Source organism: Callospermophilus lateralis, chromosome 13, assembly GCF_048772815.1.
Source record: "Callospermophilus lateralis isolate mCalLat2 chromosome 13, mCalLat2.hap1, whole genome shotgun sequence".
Taxonomy (NCBI): Eukaryota; Metazoa; Chordata; class Mammalia; order Rodentia; family Sciuridae; genus Callospermophilus; species Callospermophilus lateralis.
The window spans coordinates 15,336,698-15,356,796 of NC_135317.1; the positions used below are offsets into that span (position 1 = coordinate 15,336,698).

The window sequence follows — 20,099 nt, forward strand, 5'->3', positions numbered from 1 at the left end:
AACATGCATTGTAATGTAGCTTTCACTTCTGGAAAACATTGTGTTTTAGCAGGGACCTCATACCATTTAAACTGTCAAGTTCTAACATCTGTGTGTCTGCACGTGACCTGAAGTTCCCGTTCCCACAGCCCAGGTTCCAGGGCAGGAGTCAGAGCTGCCGGTGCTGAGGAGAGCGTGAGCAGACCTGCCCAGCCTGCTGGAGCGCACACAGGAGAGCCAGGTCCCCGGGAACAATCCCTGGCATTGGGCCTCCTGAGGTTGTGAATGTACACAATTGTGCAAAGAGACACTTCTGTTCCTGCAAAGGACTCTTGTGCTGCTTCCTCTCTCTCTATTTCTCTCTCACACACTTACCTCCCTGAGTGAGGGAAATGTGAGAACAAAGTACAATCTCAAGTGAATTTTTTTAAAGAATTTTTATGAATTGTGATAAGCATTGCTTTTGTTGTTGTTTCCACTGTGACAGTGAGTGCAGGAAGAGGACTCACACCAGAGTGAGAACTGTGTAGACTCCCTGGGGGAAATTCTCAGCTAGTAAGGCGTGGAAATGGGGCGGGCGGGGAGGTTAGATAAATGTGACCACACTGCTGAGCCAGAGGAAGGGGGAGGGGGCTTGGTGGGAGGCAGAGATGAAGAAAAAAAAAGAGTTCATGACACTGTGGAGTTAGCACTTCCTTAAGAGCAAAGTTCTCAGAGACCTGAGGATTAGAGGCCCCATCAGGCTGTGCCAATCCAGCAGCCCTGACCACAGGATGGATGGAGGCTACCCAGTGCTGCCTCTCTATAGCATGGATGGGGCCACACTGGCTGCCAGGGAGGCTTCAGGTGCATGAAGGTGCAGTCACAGAAAAGGAGGTGTGCTGGGATGGGCCTCACCATGGAAGACACACGCTGCTCCAGGAAGATCCCAGCAGGTCCCTCCTGCCAGGTGCACATGGCATGGCCTTAGTTGTAAGCAGGAACCCCAGTTGGACGGGCAGAAGTGCCGTCACCCTCCAAGGACCTAGACACTGCTTTTTCCCAGTTCATTTCAGCTGCTTTGCAATAGATACCTTAAAAATCGATATAATAGATAAAAGAATTGTAATCTAGGCAAAATCCAGCCCATCACAAAGCAGAAAGGGAAATAGTCATAATATGAAGTAAAAATTAAAAGGTAGCACATCATTACGTGCATCATCATTTGTTTTAAACAGGACCTTAATGCATCTGATGAACACTTAAACAGCTTTCCTCCGGAAGCTCTGTTCTGGGCACTGGGACTCAGCCAGGGAGCAAATAAACAAAAGCTGCTCCCTTGAGAAGATTAATCAGAGGGAGTCGCACAGCTCAGCTCTCCGCACCCCTATATCCCATTGAAGTGCCCTTCTAAACATCCATCTCGTTCATAAGTCTTGGTATAAATTCAACTGAAGAGGAAAGTTGACGATAGCGCTGTTCACGTGTGCTCGTGATTTTAATGACAGTCACTTTTTGGTTTTTAGGGAGAAGAAAATGGCCTTCCGGACAGCACTGGAGAACCCCTTTCAGGTACATGATCCGCCGTAAAGCCACCGGGGCTGCAGCAACAGCTAGCGTGGCTCAGTTGAGAATGTGTCTGTCATGAACTGTTGTGTGTGTGGCTTGATAACTTTGACCATCACGGCATTTTGAGAGCAGTAACAAGCACAATGACAGGGCTTGTTGGCCCTGCTCTGTCCTCACTGTCCTCTGGACAACTGCACACAGGTACAGTACAGGACGGCCTTGGTTCCTCTAGGTCAAGCAGCTCTGTGGGGCCCAGTACCAGTGCACCCATCTGTAGTCCCTGTCTCCTCCAAGGAAATCTCCCGGCCTCTGAGTGCTGAGAGGCTCGCTTCTTGAAGGCCACACCATGGACACGCTGTGAATGTTGCTGGTGAATTCTTGGTTCAACACCTTGTTGGTGGCAGAATGGCCCATCTTCTCGGCCTCCCTTCTTTGCAGGAACCCTTCTGCAGGGCCCGGGTTGGAAAGGAAAAGGGCAAGGGTTTGGAGAGAGGGAAAGCCTGTCGTAGACTTTTAAAATCTGTACTGCAGAGCAGAGCGACTCTCCATGCCGTGGCAAACTGCTGGGAAAGGCATCCTAACAAAACCTCTCAAGTCTTCCGAGGAGTGTTTTCTCCAAGCTAACCCTCCTTTGCTTCAGAAGGGGACAGCAGGTTCTGAATTGGACAGGCTTAAGACAAATCAGCATTCCCGCATACCCGCCCTCCCCCACCCATGAGATGGGAGGTACCCATTGGGCTACAGCCACCTCCATTCCCTCTCCTCCTCCAGTAGCAGCAGCCAAATGAGTTTACAGCATTAGGTCACTAGTTGTCCCCGTTCCTTCTCCTTTTCTGCTTTTGTGTCTCTAGCCTAAGACACTTTAAAGGTTGTCCCCCCTTTTCTTCCTGTGGTAGGGATTGGACCCTGGGCCTCAGGCACACTAGGCAAGTGCACTGCCACTGAGCCCATCTATCCCCAGGACATATTATTCTTTTCTAATTAAAATATATATATTTAAACTTTTAAAGGACTAACATCCTCCACACTGACATGTTAGCTAAAATAAAAATGAATAAGCATTTGTTTAGGAATAGCTATCAAGTTCTTTTATGAGTCAGGGTCATTCTTAATGAATAGATAAACTTTAATCAAGCTGTGGTCGTCTCAGAATGAAACAGGAGCCTTTCAGGGAGGCTGAACTTCTCACCACAACAGCGAGTAACACAATGGTGTGCGGTGGGCTGCCTGTGGTGCTCTTGGGAGCAGGAACTGTGTGATTCAAGTCGAGGTCTCTCCCCTCCCATAGTGTCCTGCCCGCTTGTTTTCTTGTTAATCTTGTTTTCCAAAAACAGATAAGTGAGAAATATGGATTTAGTAGCTTTGCTCTTCATGCAAGCTGGCAAAAGCAGATCTGCAAATTTTGTGTTTGAATGAGGGTTGTACCTTAAGAGAGATTTATTTTATTCTATGGTACTTAAAAGTACTAATTGGGCACCTTCCATGTACCAGGCACTAATGTGAATGATAGCCCTGCACATAAGGCCCTATTATTTTCTTATTATACAAAAGTGGTTGGAAGCATCACAGGATCACCCAGGAGTAAATGGGATTCAAGGTCTGGGCAGCAGGCTGCCTCTGGGGCCTGCAAAATGCATCCCTGTATAGTCAGCCATTGAGTGCTGAGCGTCCTGAGAGAGGGTGAGGTTGAGACTTCTCCTCTCTCAGAGTCTTCAGCTGGAACAGAGCCTACCCCAACCCCCCAGAAGTCTACCCCAACCCCCCAGAAGTCAGTATCTGAGGCATTTTTCACAAAAGCTTGCTACTTTCCATGGACAAGGCCACTGGTCTTAACCCAGGTCTGGCTTTTATTTAATTCTTGCCCTTTGAAGTCCTTAGGGGAGGGACATGGGCAGGGTGGAGGGCACTGGGGTGGAACGAGGGACTAGACAGGAGTGACGAATGATAGCAACAGATGGTCATCAAGGAAAGAGAGAAGATGCAGTGTAGAACCAGTTACCACTGGAAAAGCAAGTGAAGACAGAAGCCAGCACCCGGCAGGCCCCCAAGTAAGGCATTGCTACGGATACCATGGCTAGAGCAGCAGCAGTGACCATTCAGCTGACCCTGCTAATGGAGGCCCGAGAGTTTTACAGTGCTGTCACTCAAATATGCTAAAGGAAAACATGTGGGCATGAAAGCAATAAGCCTCCATTATATAATATGCAAAATGTTCCCCAAATTGGAAGACTTCATTTCCCCAGTGTGCCCAGTAAACTGAAGCATCACTCCCGGGTTTAAAATATGAAGCAACAATTGACAAAAACCCTAGTTGTTCATGCCCTTTGAGGAGCAGTGATAGGACACATGCCCTGACGCTTTGGTACCCATCGCCAGTTTTTCAAGGATGACTTTCTGGTGACCTCAATTAATCTGGCACTTGCTACCCTAAATAACCTCCCCATAGAACTGAATGCAGAGTAGATGGTGATTTTTTTCAAATTAGGTTTGTGAAGTGACACTTGTATATTTGCTGTTTCTCATCTCTTCAGAATCACATGATTCAAATTCATGTAAAAATCTACACAAATTTTAACTCAGGTCCTTTACTATAGAAGAGCTTATTTTTTTTTCACACAGCTTGAAGACAGAATTGAGGTCCAGTGTGATTTATTTGCCAGTATCCACCCAATTTGTCCATGAGACCCTCCCATGCTGCCGCCAACTTGATGTCTCCTTAAGGAAAGAATAATGAAATCATGTTGATTTCTCCTTTGGTGCAGAGATCAAACACCCACCAAATGCCCTTGAGTCCATTTCTTGGTAGATAAAAATAATTACTCATCACTTCCAGCTCATACCATAAAACTAACCTAACAAATACTGTGGTGTGTGCACGCCCCAATCCAATGATCATCAAAGCCAGAACTGGCATTTTAATAGTAACCATATGTGAAACCACATGCAGAAAAAGGCATGATTTGCACCCTTAGTAAGCATCACAACAGAAGTGGGAGACTCCTTGGACACCTCTTGGTATTTCACAGACTGCAACGCTGATAATTTATAGACAGCTAGAATAGGGTTATTTTATTTCAGAACCACAATACTTTGCTATCTATAAAGTGGCAAATATAAAATTTTTACTGTTTGTTGAACCAACTCCTGGGGAGCATCATTACAATGCAGCCAGGAGCTAACGGGGTCCCGGAGAATGGGAGGGAAACGCCAACGCAGTAAGAGCTCCCGAGACGCCAGAGTGTGCGAGATAAAAGGGCGCCTCCTCTGCAGGGAGACCATTAAGTCCACGTGTGATCCACTGCCAATATCCTGACTGAAGCTACTTCTAGGCTCAACGAATCATGACCTTTGTGAATTTTGGACCTTGTTCCAATCCACAGTTAAATGTTAATTGACTGGCATTTACAGCCTGCCAGCCCCAAAGGTAAGAGTTCCACTATTGGACACTAACTGTTTCTTACTGTTCTAAATGACCTTGACCTCCCTGTGGATGAGCATACTTGGCTCTTACACTCTTCTTCAAAGTATGATGTAAAAATATAGATATGAGAAAGGGTGAAGAGTCAGGGGAGGGGAACGGAGGGAATGCTCCCAGGGAAGGCCGTCCCTGTTATCTGTCACTGAGTGTGGAACCTGAGGTCCTCCCTCCTCTCTCTCCCTGCCCTCCTTCCCAAGGGACACTATGTTGTTCAGGTTTCCTCCCTCCCCCAGGGGCCGCTCTCAGGACATGGTGCATGGTAGGCAGTGCTCCATCCCTGAGCTCCATCCCCAACCTGTTCAGGCTGGTCTTGAACCCCTGGATTGAGTGGTCCTCCTTTCTCAGCCTCCCAAGTAGCTGGGACCACTGATGCACACCCCATGCCCTGCATATCTCCAAGGACATGGGGTCTCTCAAAGAGAAGTGGCTGTAATCCCAGGGTCTAATTCTGGCAGGCTCTCCTAACCAAACACACACTTTGGAGGATCTTTGAGACAAGGGTTTTCAACCCTGGCGGCACTTTAGAAGCTCCCATGCCTGCACCCCAGACTAATTAACTGAGGATCTTGGCAGGTGGGGCCAGACATCAGGATTTTGTAAATTTCCCCCAGGGGGTTGAGGGAGTTGGTGGGTTTTATCCCCCAACCAGAGTTGATAACTAACTGCTTTTCAAAGGCTGTGGGTTATTATTCCTCACCCGCGGCTCTCTGGCTCTCTGTTGTTCCTTGCTTGCCATGTGCTGGGCCAGGGCTTTAATGGATTACCTCCTTTAATCCCACAACCAGTTCATGAGAAGGTGTTGTTCTCTCTGGTCAGAGAGCGAGACTCGGGTTCAGCATGCTCAGGACCGTCCAAAGTTGCGCGCCTGTGCATGCCTGTGCCCAGGAGGCTCGTGCAGGTAATCTGCAGGTACACAGTGATTCCCTTCTCCTCTGTGTATATGCTAAGTTAACACTAAAATAAATAGGCGTCTGTTGGTTTGAAAATTTCTTAATAGTGCTTCATGACCGCGCAAAGTTTCTGATTGGATTTTTTCTTTATGTTACACTTTTAATTCATTTAATTATGTCACATTTTTTATTCAATAGCTATTTATTGAGCACCTACTATGTGCCCAGCAAGCAACAGGGACATCAGAAATCAAAGTCCTCTTCCTCTTGGAGCTTATGTTCTAACTGAGACAGATAGTAAACAAGGAACCAGTGGTAATGTCAGATGGTGGTAGGGGCCTTGCAGAAGGTGAACAAGGATAGCAGGGTTGTGCCTGGCAGTGGGTACTGCTGCTGTGCTAAGAAGGGGCACAAGACCCAAACAATGCCATGGAGCTGCCATGTGAGATGAGAAGGAGAAGGACCATGCAAAAGGAACTTGCAGTGCAAAGGCTTCCTGCTCTGGGACAGGAGTGGGCAAAGTGCAGTAGAAAAGGGAGCTGAGAGACAGTGTGAGGACTCCTTCTGCTGTCTACTCAAGAAATGAAAGCTTAGGGGCTGGGCTTGTGGCTCAGTGGTAGAGTGCTTACTTAGCACATGTGAGGCACTGGTTTGATCCTCAGCACCACATACAAATAATAAATAAATAAAGGTATTGTGTCCAAGTACAAGTAAAAAAAATTTTTTTTAATGAAAACTTAGCATCATTAAATGACAAAAATGCTTTCTCATCATTGATCTCACCATTGATCTTATGAGCTACAGGAATCACTTCATCTGCATTTCACAGAGGACCAATCTGAAATCCATAGATGCCGCGCTTGCCCCAAGAAGCCAAGCCTCTGGGCAGTTAGATTGCAGGAATTTGAGGCACTCCACCCTTCAGAGACCCAGGCTCCAGGATTGTTCAGGACGAGTTCTCTGCACAGAGCTGGTGCACAGCAGACCCTGGTAAAGGGTGGTTACTGCAGGCCCTTCCTGCCCTGACAGTGTTTCTTAGCACGAGCCAACCAGTTGAGAGACAGCGGGTCTCCGGGGTTTGGCTTTTCACATAAGCAGTTGTCACTAGTTAACAGTGTATCTCACCTTTGCTTTAGGTCGGTGAAAACAGTTGTCAGGTGTCCACACATGGCAAATGAGGACCCTAATGTTTAGAGAACCTATTTGTTTATTTTTTAATGTGGTGCTGAGGATCGAACCCAGTGCCTCACACATGCGAGGCAAGCACTCTACCACGGACCCAGCCCCAGCCCCTAGAGAATCTAAATGAGCTTTTATAGAAAATTTTAAAATTTCAATAACACTCTCTTCTCCATATCTAGAAGTGACTCACCTTTTTGTATTTTAAGATGCGTTCTAAATACTGTTTTCCCCCAGTCCTTATTAACTGTTAGTAGATACCAGCTGTATGCCTCTTCCTTTCCCTCATTAGTTTCTAAAATTCATACAGCACAGTCTACCTTATCCCCCATGGAGAAATACAGTTCTCATTCATTCATATGTTCATTTAGTAAATGAATTTTGAATTTCGAGGAAGGGCCCATTTCTCATTATTCAGTGACCATCATATACCAGTGGCTAAGGTCCACTCAGTGCTTGTCATTGGAAAGGCATCAAGTGATCATTTAATCTTCCCCATTTCTGATGAAGATTTCTTTGATCCTGAATCTTTCTCTGCTTTCCCCAAGACCTCACCCCATTTGCCCTCTTACATATATTAGTACATGCTATTAAAGTATAGCAGGACAAAGTGTATTTGAAAAAATACTTGTTTCCCTGTTTAAGTAATCCAGAGAGGTAACTCCAGTCTGTGATTTTAAAGGACAGCTTTAAATTCCCTCATATTGGCCAACTCAGTAAATACTCTGGCACTTATGTTATTGAAAGCACAGAAACAAAACATGAGTGGATCTTTTAACCTATGAAACTGGGGAGATGTTTAGAACTAGAATCGGGTGCTGAAGGTGAGCAAGATGAACCCTAACTGCTTGGATTAGGATGTAAACTGGCCCAAGCTTTGCCTCTGGAGAGGGACCCTGGGTAGGTGCATCTGCGGCCTTAGGAGACCCATACTTCTGACCCCATGATCCTATTGCTGTGGTCAAACATGCACAATGAAAGGTCTGCATTGCACCACTGCTCAGTTGTGAAAATCTGGAAAAACCCAAGTGTTCAATAGTTTCTCAAAGTCCATAATTATACATATTTTCCAATTTTTCTATATTGTGATTATATTAGCTTTAAAAAACAAAACATAGGGAACCGAGTGGTTTGGTTTGGACAGCCTCAGGGATGAAATGGGAAGAATAGCACGGAGCGGACAGCCGGGGCTTGGCAGTGGAAGATGTGGTGAAAAGTCTGCCAGGACTCCAGGGACCTGGAGGTGTGCACAGAGCAATCGGGCATTTGGGTGCTTGGGGGCAGATTTTAAGTACTGGTTTGGTGCATTGAGTTGGCATCCTCTGGGCACCAGGAGGAGCTCTCAGCATTTAGATCTGGAGCTGGGAGAGTTCACACGCGTTCGTTCCCCTCTGTGGTAAAAACAGTGGTTAGGCATGTGCTGTCTGCCAAGGGCTGCATCAGTCCCAAAAGGATGCAAAAGGAAGGGCCTGAGGCCTGGTGGGAGAGTCTTGTAAGCAGCCGTTGGAGTGGAGATCACCAAATGGAGAGGGTGTGGAAGGGGAAGGCTGCGGGACAGGAATGGGACCTGAGCACCTCCTGGAAGCTCCTCAGGGTCCACAGAAACCGGCGGGGGTCTTGGCACATCAAGCAGAAGGAGAACACGGCTAGGACATGATGGGGCTCGATCATCTTCTAGAAGGGACCCACAGGGAGGATGAGCCCTGCCGTGTGACATACAGCATCCACAGGGGCAGAGGAGTCTCAGGCCTGGCTCCAGAGCTGGCCTTCACAGAGCTGACAGCATGGAGGCAGTAGCAGCAGGAGGCCCAGGGCATCTACAGAGTCAAGTATAGAGCCAGATTTTCCTACCTGATCAGAACTGGTCTCTGGCCAGAAAGTGGGATGCAGGGAACTGGGTCCAGTCTTCACAAGGTTTGGCAGGATCTAGGCTGGGTCAGATGGACTCAAAGCCAAAGAAGAGGACCATTAAGAACATGAGGCAACCAGGAGGCCACAAGTTTTGCATATTTGTGCTAGCAGTTCAACAGTGAATAAAAGAAGAAAAAGAGAAAGTGGCTTCAGAATGTTATGAAACCAGAGGATGGTAGCTTGAGGTTCTTATTTTTTAGGGTAGAGGACACCTGTACATATTTGTAGATGAAGGAGAGAGAATGTGGCTGAAGATAAGGAGAAAGAAAGAATACTAGATGAAATGAGTCCCAGACAAGGTGGGAAGTGTAGGCTCAGGGTTAGGGCCACAGTGTGGCCAGGAGAGGGGATGCTCTACTAAGGAGTCCTCTCCATGCTGACATGTCATTTAATCATTACAGAAGCACAAAGTATGCCAGAGAAAGTTTGAAACATAGAAACATCCTGCCAAGTTGAGGCAATGGGTATTATTTCTGCACATCTCCTTCCATAGTGATATCACCTTGTCTGTATACTTTGTGCTGATCCTGGAGTACATGTTTTTTAGATCTTACATTTCTTGCTTAACATGTCAAGCACTTTCTAGGTTGCCGTGTAGTCTTCTTGATTATTGAGGTCATATTCCATCGAGGAATGCAGTCATGTATCACTAGTTCCCTAGTCTTATGCATTTAAGATGTTTTTAAAAATTGAGCTGCCTATGATCACAGTGACTGGGGAGGCTGAGGCAGGAGGATCACAAGTTCAAAGCCAGCCTCAGCAATTTAGCAAGGCCCTTTGCAACTTAGTGAGACCCTGTCTCAAAATAAAAAATAAAAAGGGCTGGGGAATGTTGCTCAGTGGTTAAGCACTTCTGGATTCAAGCCTTAATTACACCCCCCCATCCCCCAAAAAAAGAAAAGAAAGAAAAAACTTGATAATATGACTAACAGTGTCATGGAAATGTTCATGTATGTACATATCTTGAGCAGTCTCCTTGAGCTGGACTCCCAGAGGTCACATCCCTTGGTCAAAGAATATGAGTATAATTGTCATGACTCTTGTTTTTTAGCCTTTGAATTTGTACTTGCCTCAGAATGGCTGGTTCTCAACTTAATGACCAAAGTGATACAAAGTGATACTTTGATACTGATACTTCACTTTCCTAAATTGGGAAGGTCTCTGCCCAGTGTGATAGCATATGCAGATCAGGTTAGGGTTTGGGCCTGGAATGTTCCCTAGAGTCTCATGTTGAAATGCAACAGTGTACAGAGGTAGGGCTTTGGGAAGTGGTTGGATCATGAGGGCTCTGACCTCATCAGTGGACTGGTCCCTTGATGACTGAATGGACTACTGGGAGGTGGAACCTTCTTGGAGGAAGTAGGTCACTGGAAGGGGTTATCTTTTCTCTTGCTCTTTCCTCTTTGCTTCCCAGCTTCCACAAGTCAAGCAGCTTTCCTCCACCAACTCTTCCACCATGATGTTCTGCCCCACTTCAGGCCCAGAGCAGTGGAGCCATCAGACCCTGGGTTGAAACCTCTGAGTCATGAGCCAAAGTAACTCCTTCCTCCTCTAAGTTGTTCTTACCAGATATGTTGGTCACAGCAACAAAAAGCTGAGTAACACAAGGACATCATTACTTTCCCGGAATCTTCCCAGTCAGTGATCTCTAAGTAGCCCTTAAAACCCAAATCCAAAGGACTCATGAGTCAGTGTGACAGAATTTCAGTTGCTTGGTGTGCCATGTTGTGTAGTCACTGCTTAGTACTTTATCATAGATGACTTGGCAGCACCTCTTACCCACCGACTTCCTCCCACTCATGAGCCTGGTGATGAAATGAGGTGGAGGACTAGATGTGAGAGGCTGCCCTCCCTCCCTCTGCGGGGGGCGTGCTCTCATGGGGAGGCCCAGCTCTCCTCTGCCTGTTCAACTCACTGCACATGCCCCAGGCACTTGGCTCCCCTTCAAAGGGAGCCCCTTGGTGAAGAAAAGATAGATAAAGGAAGGGATGATAAGGTGGCCATAAATTTGAAGTCTGTGTCTGGCACTCTCAGTTACCCTTGTTTTCAAATATGCATATGGAGTGGATATTCCAGTTTTCATTTTTTTAAAGAACTGTTCAATCCATCACAACCTGACACTCTGTGTTTCTGTTAAGAAGCTTTGAGGGCAAGGGTGGAGGTACTCACAGTGTAGGTGGGTTCCAGGGGGACTGGACTAGTGCTCTGCCCTTGAGAGCCCCTACTCCTCGGGAGCCCGTCTGGCCAGTGGTCCCACAGTTGGGCGATGGGACAGAAAGGGAGACTGACTTTATAAAATCTTACAACTGCTTCCAGTAAAACAATTTGTCTTTGGCTGTGATGAAGAACACTGTTGTTGAACACTGAGAAATGAGTGTTCTGAACTATTTCTAAGAAAAAGCTATGTGCTCTGATTGATGCTTTCAACAGGTCAGGAGAAAATGAAGGTGATGAGAAACGAGTGTGAAGGTCAGGCCTCCGGTATAACTCTGTTTCTTCCTGCAGGTGTTACTAAGGACCAGTCCTGTAGGGAAGACTGCACTTGCTCTTCCTGCTCGCTCCGGGCCCCCACCATCAGTGACTTGCTCAATGATCAGGACTTGCTAGATGTGATCAGGATAAAGCTGGATCCATGTCACCCAACGGTGAAGAACTGGAGGAATTTTGCAAGCAAATGGGGCATGTCCTATGATGAACTGTGCTTCCTGGAGCAGAGGCCCCAGAGCCCCACCCTGGAGTTCCTGTTCCGCAACAGCCAGAGGACAGTAGGCCAGCTGATGGAGCTGTGCAGGCTCTATCACAGGGCCGACGTGGAGAAGGTGCTGCGCAGGTGGGTGGATGAGGAATGGCCCCGGCGGGGGCGTGCAGACCACCCTGCACACTTCTAGTGCTCCTCTGCACGCTGGGACATCCGCAGGTCATGAAGAATGTGAGCCTGTTCTTTAAGAGCTTGGATGAGCACACGGAACAGTGGACACTGGTTTTCCCCCACGCTGGTGGTTCTGTGGAGGGGTAGGCTATGTTTGGGTGGCAGATCTTTCTTTCTTTTTGCACATCTATTTTAATTTAATATTTGAATCTGGACTTGAGAAAGAATATTTTGTAGGCTCACATAGGGGTCAGAATGGGTTCATGACATGATGAAAATAAAACGTTCCTCTCTGTGAATACTGCTGAAGATTTCAGTCCCAGACCCAGCAGTCTAGACGCGCACAGGTCATCACGCCGGCTCACTTGGAGCTGGGGCACTCAAAGCTCAGAGGAAGAAGCAACAGGATGTTACCTCATCTGTCCATTCATTACTGTTTGGGTTATAAAGTGCTTAGGTAATGAACAGATGCGGTAGCATGTGGTCCTATGCTACTGTCATTTTTATCCAAGCATTTTTATGATATGTGGACTATCGATAATGTCATTTGCTTTGGTATTTTTAAAAGAAGCACACAAACTGATGATTACTGGGAGGGCAGAAATTCATGCGTTTGTAAGTACCACAGGAATGGTATTTGAAAATGAATTGTACTCAAAATGCCCTTTTGTTACCTATGACCTTTATAAAATTAATATTGACTTCATCTTCTTTTACATAAGTCTGAATACTTCATCCCTGAGATGAAACTTAATTAATCAATAATAAAAATCACCGGGCTCACTGGCGATGCTCCCCGCTGAGCCTCACCGACACCTCACAGGATGACCAAGAGGGGCACCCTGAGGCCTGCCAGGAGAGAGGGCAGGTTGAAAACCCAACCTTAAACCAGAAGAAAATTTGGCTTAAAGGATATTCAGTGACCTTATTTGATCATCTGGGGAAAGGGCAAATGTGGGGACAAAAAGGGTTGTAATGGGAGAGGTCAGATTTTCTAGATTTGGGGGGAAAGAGAATAAGGCAAAGACTTGGTTTGGTTGGCAGGCCCATGGCAGTGCTATTTGGTTCTCTGGAAGTTAAGCAGTCTGTTCAGTTTAGTCCCTGATAAAATAAGTGAAAATGGTAAATAAGACTGATAAAGTACCACTGAAAGATTGGGATTAACTCAGCAGAAAGTTTTGAACCACTATTTATTTTCACTAATAATTATGGTGGTTTTTGTTAGGTTGCTAATATGCAGAGTCAGCTGCCCCCTAAATGTAAACTCTAAGTAGCAAAATCTTCTAGAGACTGACTCATCCCTTCTGATTCAGTGCTGATTACACCATGCTCATTTCCCTGGTGAGATTTACAGATAAATGTGTCACTTATCACTAGTTGTAGTTAATGTAACAGCCAGTAATAAAACAGATTTTAAAAAATAGAATCTCTGGTAAATTGGTGGTTGATAAGGTGCTTTTTAAATGGGTATTGTTGGTCAGGATCCTGGCTCTGTACAGAACTAGTTAGGGGGAGGTTCTGGTCTTCCGGGAATCTGATTTGATGTATGAGTACCTTCTTGCTGAGCTACCTATGACAAGCTCTTACTTCGTAGCTGTGGGAAAACATGTTATTCATTTTTGGCATTGGGGGAAAATGGAACTAAAGAGGTTGGGATTATTTCGCATCGTGAGGCACCAACTCCCCACATTTCAGTGGGCGGTTATCTCTCCTTGTGTCCTGCCACCCCTGCCTGCCCTGCCTGGCCAATGCCTCCAGGAAGCTCTTCCTCACCCCAGCTCCCAGCCAACTGGTCCCCTCAGCCCAACTGTGGCCAGCACAGTCTGGCCATCACAGAGGCAGTCAGTGGTGAGGGGCGGGAGAGGAGGCCGGAGGGAAAACCTGCCCTGTTCCCTTTTCTCCTTCACCTCAGGGCCTCCCCCATGCAGACAGAACAGGATGAGCAGATGAGATCTGCCCCTACCCAGCCACCATGTGCACAGGACAGCGGGGGTGGCTGGGCGACCAGGAAGGTTGGCCTTACTCCTTACCCTTCTGCCTGGAATGGATGAGGGCAGAGTGCAGCCGAGGGAGGGATGACACGGTGCCATCCACCCTGCCTCCTCCCTGCTGCTCCAGGCCTTCCTGGGCCTCACCCTGGTCCCCAGATCCTCTGAAGCCCCAACCACTTGAAGCCACAGGGTTACACGTGGTGGTTTGGAACAGCAGCTAAAGAGGTGGACTCCCCACCCCTCCCACAGGGCCTTGGCAACAAAAATAATATTCATCCTCAAGTCCAGTCCCCAATCTGACCTTAAACTGAACTTGCCATTTTACATCTCAAACACAGCTACTGTCTGTGTTGGCTGAACTTTGCCCTTCTTGTTCAAGCAAGACACAGCACTCAGACCAACCAGACTTGATGGTGGAGTCTGCACCTTTGTGTTCAATTCCAGAGCAGAAAACCTCCTATATCAGAAGTACAGCAGCCTCCCATCCCCACCTGGTGCCATTATGTACAGAGTCCTGGCAGCTAATAACCTCTACCCCTGGATCTATCACCACTTCACTGCCAGGGAGCTAGAAAGCTTTTAATGCCATCTTCTTTTTAAAAAATTCCTATTATAATTCCATGAGGAAGTGCCCAGGTAGAAGGGATTTTTAAAACAGGGGAATTAATATAAATTTGCTTCACCTATATCATTATTTACACATATGGACATCTGAATTGTTAACATTGACCTTGTGAGGATTTTTAATTATTAGCATCATGATGTCAGCAGAGAGAAATATAACCTAAGATTTTCTAAAGTTCTTTCAGACTCTGAGAGAAGGCAGAGTGACTTTGATCTGTGTCATGTGGGAAAGTGCCAGACAGGAATTCTCAACTGAGGTGCAGGTACAAGCTGTTCGTGCAGGAATCCCAGACAACCACACTTAGAGTCGGTTTATGAAAGCACATACTGTGATCGCATAATGCCCTGACACTGCACAGGGAGTGGAAAGGGAAGAGATTGCTTTATGACCAATAGAACAGTCGTTAAACACCAGTCCATTAACACATCACAGCTTTGCTCTTCATTCTGTCCTTGGGATCCACACTGTAAACTAAGCTGCTTGGGATGAAGTCCTTTTGGTTGTTAGAGTAACAGGCTCATCTTAAAACTCCCATCCGTAACATTCCATGACAAGGCTCTAGGCAATATGGGTTTTGTTTGGTTGCAGTAGCAAAGTACCACACAAAAGAGAAGGGGAAGTCACAGAGGACATCACATGCCAGGGACAGATCTACATGGGAGGCCTACATTGGAGGAAAAAGACCAAAGGGGGCACATGGTATTTAAAACAGTAAGGTTTTAAATGGTTAGGGTTTAATCTTCCCTAGGACCTCCCACCTATAAAGGCAAATGTAAGAAGGGGTCACCTATTTTTGTGTCACTAATCATTATTCAATAATACAGAGAACATGTGGCAATAGACAAAAGATGCTGCTCCCCCACTGGTCCTTCATTGTAAATCTATGTGGCACTGCCCTCTGCTGGAGTACAAAATCTACACCCGCCTCTTCCAGATGCCAGCTCCCACCAGCCTTGGGCCTGGGTTTGGGCCATGTTAGGCGCCTTACAGGCAGCCTTGCTGAAGAGGAAGACTGCACCTGAGTGGGGGGGGGCTATGATGCCAAGTGGCAAAGGGTCTGCCTCTGTGGAGCAGGAGTCTCACCCCTTCCTCCATGACACATTCAACAAGAACACGCACAGATTTCCTCTCCTTTTCCTTTCCTTTTTAGATGCTGCTTTGGGCCTGATCATGTTGAAATTATTTTTGGCCTTTGTAACTGAAATGCACATACCCACATGAGTGGATGGAAGCAGTGACAGAGAAGCACCCCATTTGTTCTTCCATCTCCTCCTTGGGAACTCAGCAGCACCCTCCTGAACCTCATGCACTTGGTTGCACATGGCTGGGGTGGGTCTAGTCTCCCCTGGGTTTAGAGAGCATTGTGGCCAAGATGCGGGGCTGTGAGCTGGTACTACTGGTTAGGAAGGTTGGTCAGGAAGGTTGGTCAGGAAGGACCATAGTGAAGCAGAGCCTGTCTGTTCTCTTCCTCCCTGTGGCGTGGAGGGTCATGGATCTAGGGCCATGTCTAGACAGGGTGCATCCTAGAATCCAGCTCCACAGTTGACCTGAAAGAGATCTAAGCCATCAACTATGCAACGTGAAATGAAATGACTAGGCTTGTCAGCTTGTTTGGAAATATAAGAGGATGGCTTCTTTGGTACTTCCTGAGCTAAGCTGTGCTCTTAGGTGACATCCCAGTGACCACAGTCCTCTGAAGCATGTCCTCCAAAGCTTTAAGGAAGACATTTGCAATAATGAAGGTGGTGCTTCTGAACTACTGAGTCTTGGGGAGCTTTGTTTATATATTCCTTTGTACTCTACTTCTAAAGCTGCCTACATTCTGATCTCCTGTATGACTTTGTCTTTCTTCTAAATAAGGATTGTTATAACTATAATAATGGGTGCTACAAAATTAAAGACTGATGTCCACCACTATTTCTAACGTATGCTGTGTGTAGATTCCAACCCACTCGTTGACTCGTGTGTCCTGCTGGTCAGTCATCCATCATCTGAATACCTGGTGGGTTTCTAAAATGCTCCTGAATGCTAAGGATATAAAAATAAGCAACACGGGGCTACTCTCAAGCTAGAGACTAAGGAGAGCTACTGTATACATAGAGAGACAGGACTGGAAAGATGAGGGCAAACATGGTCTAGGAGTGGGCACAACAAGGCCCAGAAGTACTGAGCTAGGAGGAGAGACAGGTAATGACCACCCAGTAAGTATCTCGGGTGCTGTCATTGGTATGAAGGGCGATTTCAGTTACCTTCTGCCTCTCCTCTGAACTGCCAGATATCCCTGTCTAATAGCAATTTCCTGTCTCCTTTTTTCCCAAGCTGAACACAAGATCCTTCCTTCTAAACTTGTTTCTCACCAGAGTTCCTTGTCTTCCCTGCACCTACCTGCTCAAGTTACCCTTAAGACTTCCCTCTCTGGGGCTGGGGTTGTGGCTCAGTGGTAGAGCACTTGCCTAGCACATGTGAGGAACTGGGTTCCATCCTCAGCACTACATAAAAAAAAAATAAATAAAAGTATTGTGTCCACCAACAACTAAAATAAGAAAATAAATAAGATTTCACTCTCCTTCCATCTATTTTATCTCCTAATCACTTCTTAAATCCATTCCCTCTTCTCCAACCTTAAGGCTGCCATCATAACCCAAGCAACCATGGTTTCCCACCCTACAGTGACCTCCCAGCTGGTCTCCACATAGTTGGTTGATCCTGTCATCCCCACCATTAACCCACCAGTAGATTCCCATTTTGAAGATAAGATCCCAAATCATCAACATGGGTTCAAGATACCCCCTGCCTCCATCACCTGGAGCCATCTTGCTCCACTCCCCTGCAGCTCTAATGCTTCAGCCACCCTATACCTCTGGGTCCCAACTGCCAGCATTCTCTTTCCTGCTGAAGGTGTCACCAAAGGCTGCTTCTTTTGCCCAGTCCACACTCAGGTGTCCTCCTCCTGCCTCAGCTACACTCACACTGTCCTTCCCTGGCTAAGCCTGCTCCACCCCCAGCTCTCACCTTACTGCTTTCTCAGGGAAACTGCACTTGACCCCGAGACTGGGTTCTTTCTGTTACCCCTGTGATAATCATTGCTAGATTACCATCTATGGTCCCTGTTAGACTACAAATCCCAGAGCACAGGGGCCTCGTTTGCTTATTTACCTCGTCTTACTTACCTCTTGCCAGCACTGAGTACCTGGCCTAGAAGAGATGCTAAATACACAGAATTAATGGAATAAATAAAAAATGCCAGCAAAGCAAAACAGTTCATTACAATTTTATAGCGCGCAAGAAGGGGAAAAAATGTTACAAATAGAAAATACAAAATGAGGGGATTTGCTCACCAAACTGTGGATCCTCTGTATGGGGAATTTTTATTTCTTTTGATGAGGTCCACCCCCTTTCATTTATCTTCTGGGCTCAAGAGATCAAAGCTAAAGTGTACTGGAATTAGGTAGTGGTGGGGACACAGCATTGTGAAAATATTAAAGCCACTGAATGGATCAATTTAAAATGGTGAATTTCATGTTACATGAATTATATCCCAATTGAAAAAAAACATGATTGAACAAGATCGAAGCTGTTCCCACAGTGGCAAGTGAGGCAGAGACTGCAGGGGTCTGAGTGGGCAGCGGAGAGGAAGAGGGAAGGTGCGGGGAGAAGAGGCTGGTCATGACAGCCAGAGAGGCTCTACTCCTGTGAGCCCACTGGGCAGCTGGCAGGTCCACTCCTAGTGACAGCTAACACAAACCAAAGTCCCATAGGGCCCTGTTGCTACCACTCTCTTGTTGGCTTTCCTTGGGGCTAAAGACCCTGTTCCTGCTTGAGGGTCCAGCCCTCCATCCAACCACCTCCACCTGTAGCTGACAACTCCTTCCCAGGACAGGAACACAGGCTGAAGAGTTCCAAGTGGCTGAGGCTGGAGCACTTGGACTTGTGCAAGTCATGGAATGTCACTATGTATTTGATGTGGGCTCATACAAAACAACATAAGGAAAACAACTGGACCACCCAGAGAGGAGAGTAAATCAAAGACACAAGTTATATTATAAGTTGACTTGATTAAAATTTCTCCCATCTTTAAAACATGGGACCCAAAGTTCCTAAATTTCATGATGTGTGACAGCCACCAACTGTCCTTTTTCTTTTCCTTCATGACCATACCTCTGGAAAGAGCTGTCTGCTCTTCCCATCTCCAAATCTTCCCTTCCCCCACTCTTCCCTTCCCATGGTGTTCTGTGTCAGGGGAAGTGTCTGGCAGAGAAGCACAAGGCCCTTCTCCCACCCCCAGCCCTGTCCTGTGTGGAGAAGAGCTCAGCTTGCTCCATGTGGTTCCTAGTGTCCATGAGTAACAGAATAGGATGACAGAGGGCAGCATGGGTCCAAGGAGCCCGTGAGATGGAATGCAAGCCAGGGCCACTGCTCAGTGGCTCTGGGCATATCAAGGCAATGGGAGTGTGTTCCCTCAGAAGTCACTCACACAGACCATGCAGAAGAGCATATTCTGAGAAAAGGAACCAAGACAAACTATTCAGGAAGCAAGACAGATTCACTGGAAAGAAGTAGGATTTTAAATAGTATAGTGGATGCTTCTAGAATCTTCCCCCAATGAATACCCCAAGCTTTGAGAATCCCTCCAAAAAATAACATACCTCTCTCTAAGACACTATGACTTAAAGGGAAGGAACCACATCCTCACCGTCATCGGCCATTGTGAAATTCTAGGGCACTGATTGCTCAGGTGGCCACCAGCAGAGCAGGATTAGGAATGGCAGAGTGGGGAAGAGCCATGGCCACATGGCTGGAGAATGGTCCACCATGCCCAGCGGAAAGTGCCTTACCCAGAGAAGCCTGAGAATCCTGTGGGCGAGATGCCAGGGCAATGCTGCAAAGACTCCCAGGAAACCACTTCTTGGAAGGGACTCAGCAGGCACTGAGGCCTTGTGTCTGTAGGCGGAAGTGATTTAAATTAAATCACCCCTGCATTGGCCTGTGGGGCTCCATTATCTCCTAGTTCTTTTCTTTCTCATCTCCTTCTTAGATCCCTCTGCTTCACCTGCATCACTAAGTGACGGTGACCTTCAATATGGCCTTGTTTCTTCCCTGTCCTTCCACTGCTACCCAGTCTCTCTAGCTCCATTTCCACCCACATGCTGAGTCTCCATCAAATAGAAGTCCCAGGTGCTTCAAATGTCTAAAATGATAGGCGTTGTTTCTTCTGAACATCTGTTTTTACCCCAGGTTACCTTCCTCTGTGCGAAGTGTCCATGCCAGTAAGAAACTAGGGATTCAAGCTTGGCATTGCACTCCTCTCCAGGACCACATCCCGTTGATCAATCCTGTGAACCCATCCTCAGCCCCGTCTACCCCAAACAGCCCACAGCCCCATCTCTGCTTGCCTGGGCCACTGCTGTGGCGGAAACTGGTCCCTACTCACGCTTCCCTTTGCCTGCACCACAGCTCATCTTTCATGCACATGCTAGAATGATCCGAAATCAAAATCAAGTCAAACGTACCTGCTTAATTCCCTGATTAATCTTCCTACCCTTCCACTACAGCCAAATAAAATAACTGTCCTTGTTGGTGAGGGAGTCTTTCCCAGGGACATGATGCCTGTTTGTCCTGAAAACATATC

General features: G+C 46.8%; 1 protein-coding gene across 3 annotated transcripts in view; it reads left to right on the top strand.

Moving 5' to 3' along the window:
* Edaradd (EDAR associated via death domain) overlaps nt 1-13,109 on the top strand; it is a 57,837-nt gene extending 44,728 nt beyond the window's left edge. For all 3 annotated transcript variants that reach the window (XM_076831734.1, XM_076831735.1, XM_076831736.1), the window contains exons 5-6: nt 1,485-1,530; nt 11,491-13,109. In XM_076831734.1, the coding sequence (XP_076687849.1) occupies nt 1,485-1,530; nt 11,491-11,873 (429 nt within the window). In that variant the 3' untranslated portion in view covers nt 11,874-13,109. The remainder of the gene's footprint in view (nt 1-1,484; nt 1,531-11,490) is intronic.
* Nucleotides 13,110-20,099: the final 6,990 nt, after the last annotated feature.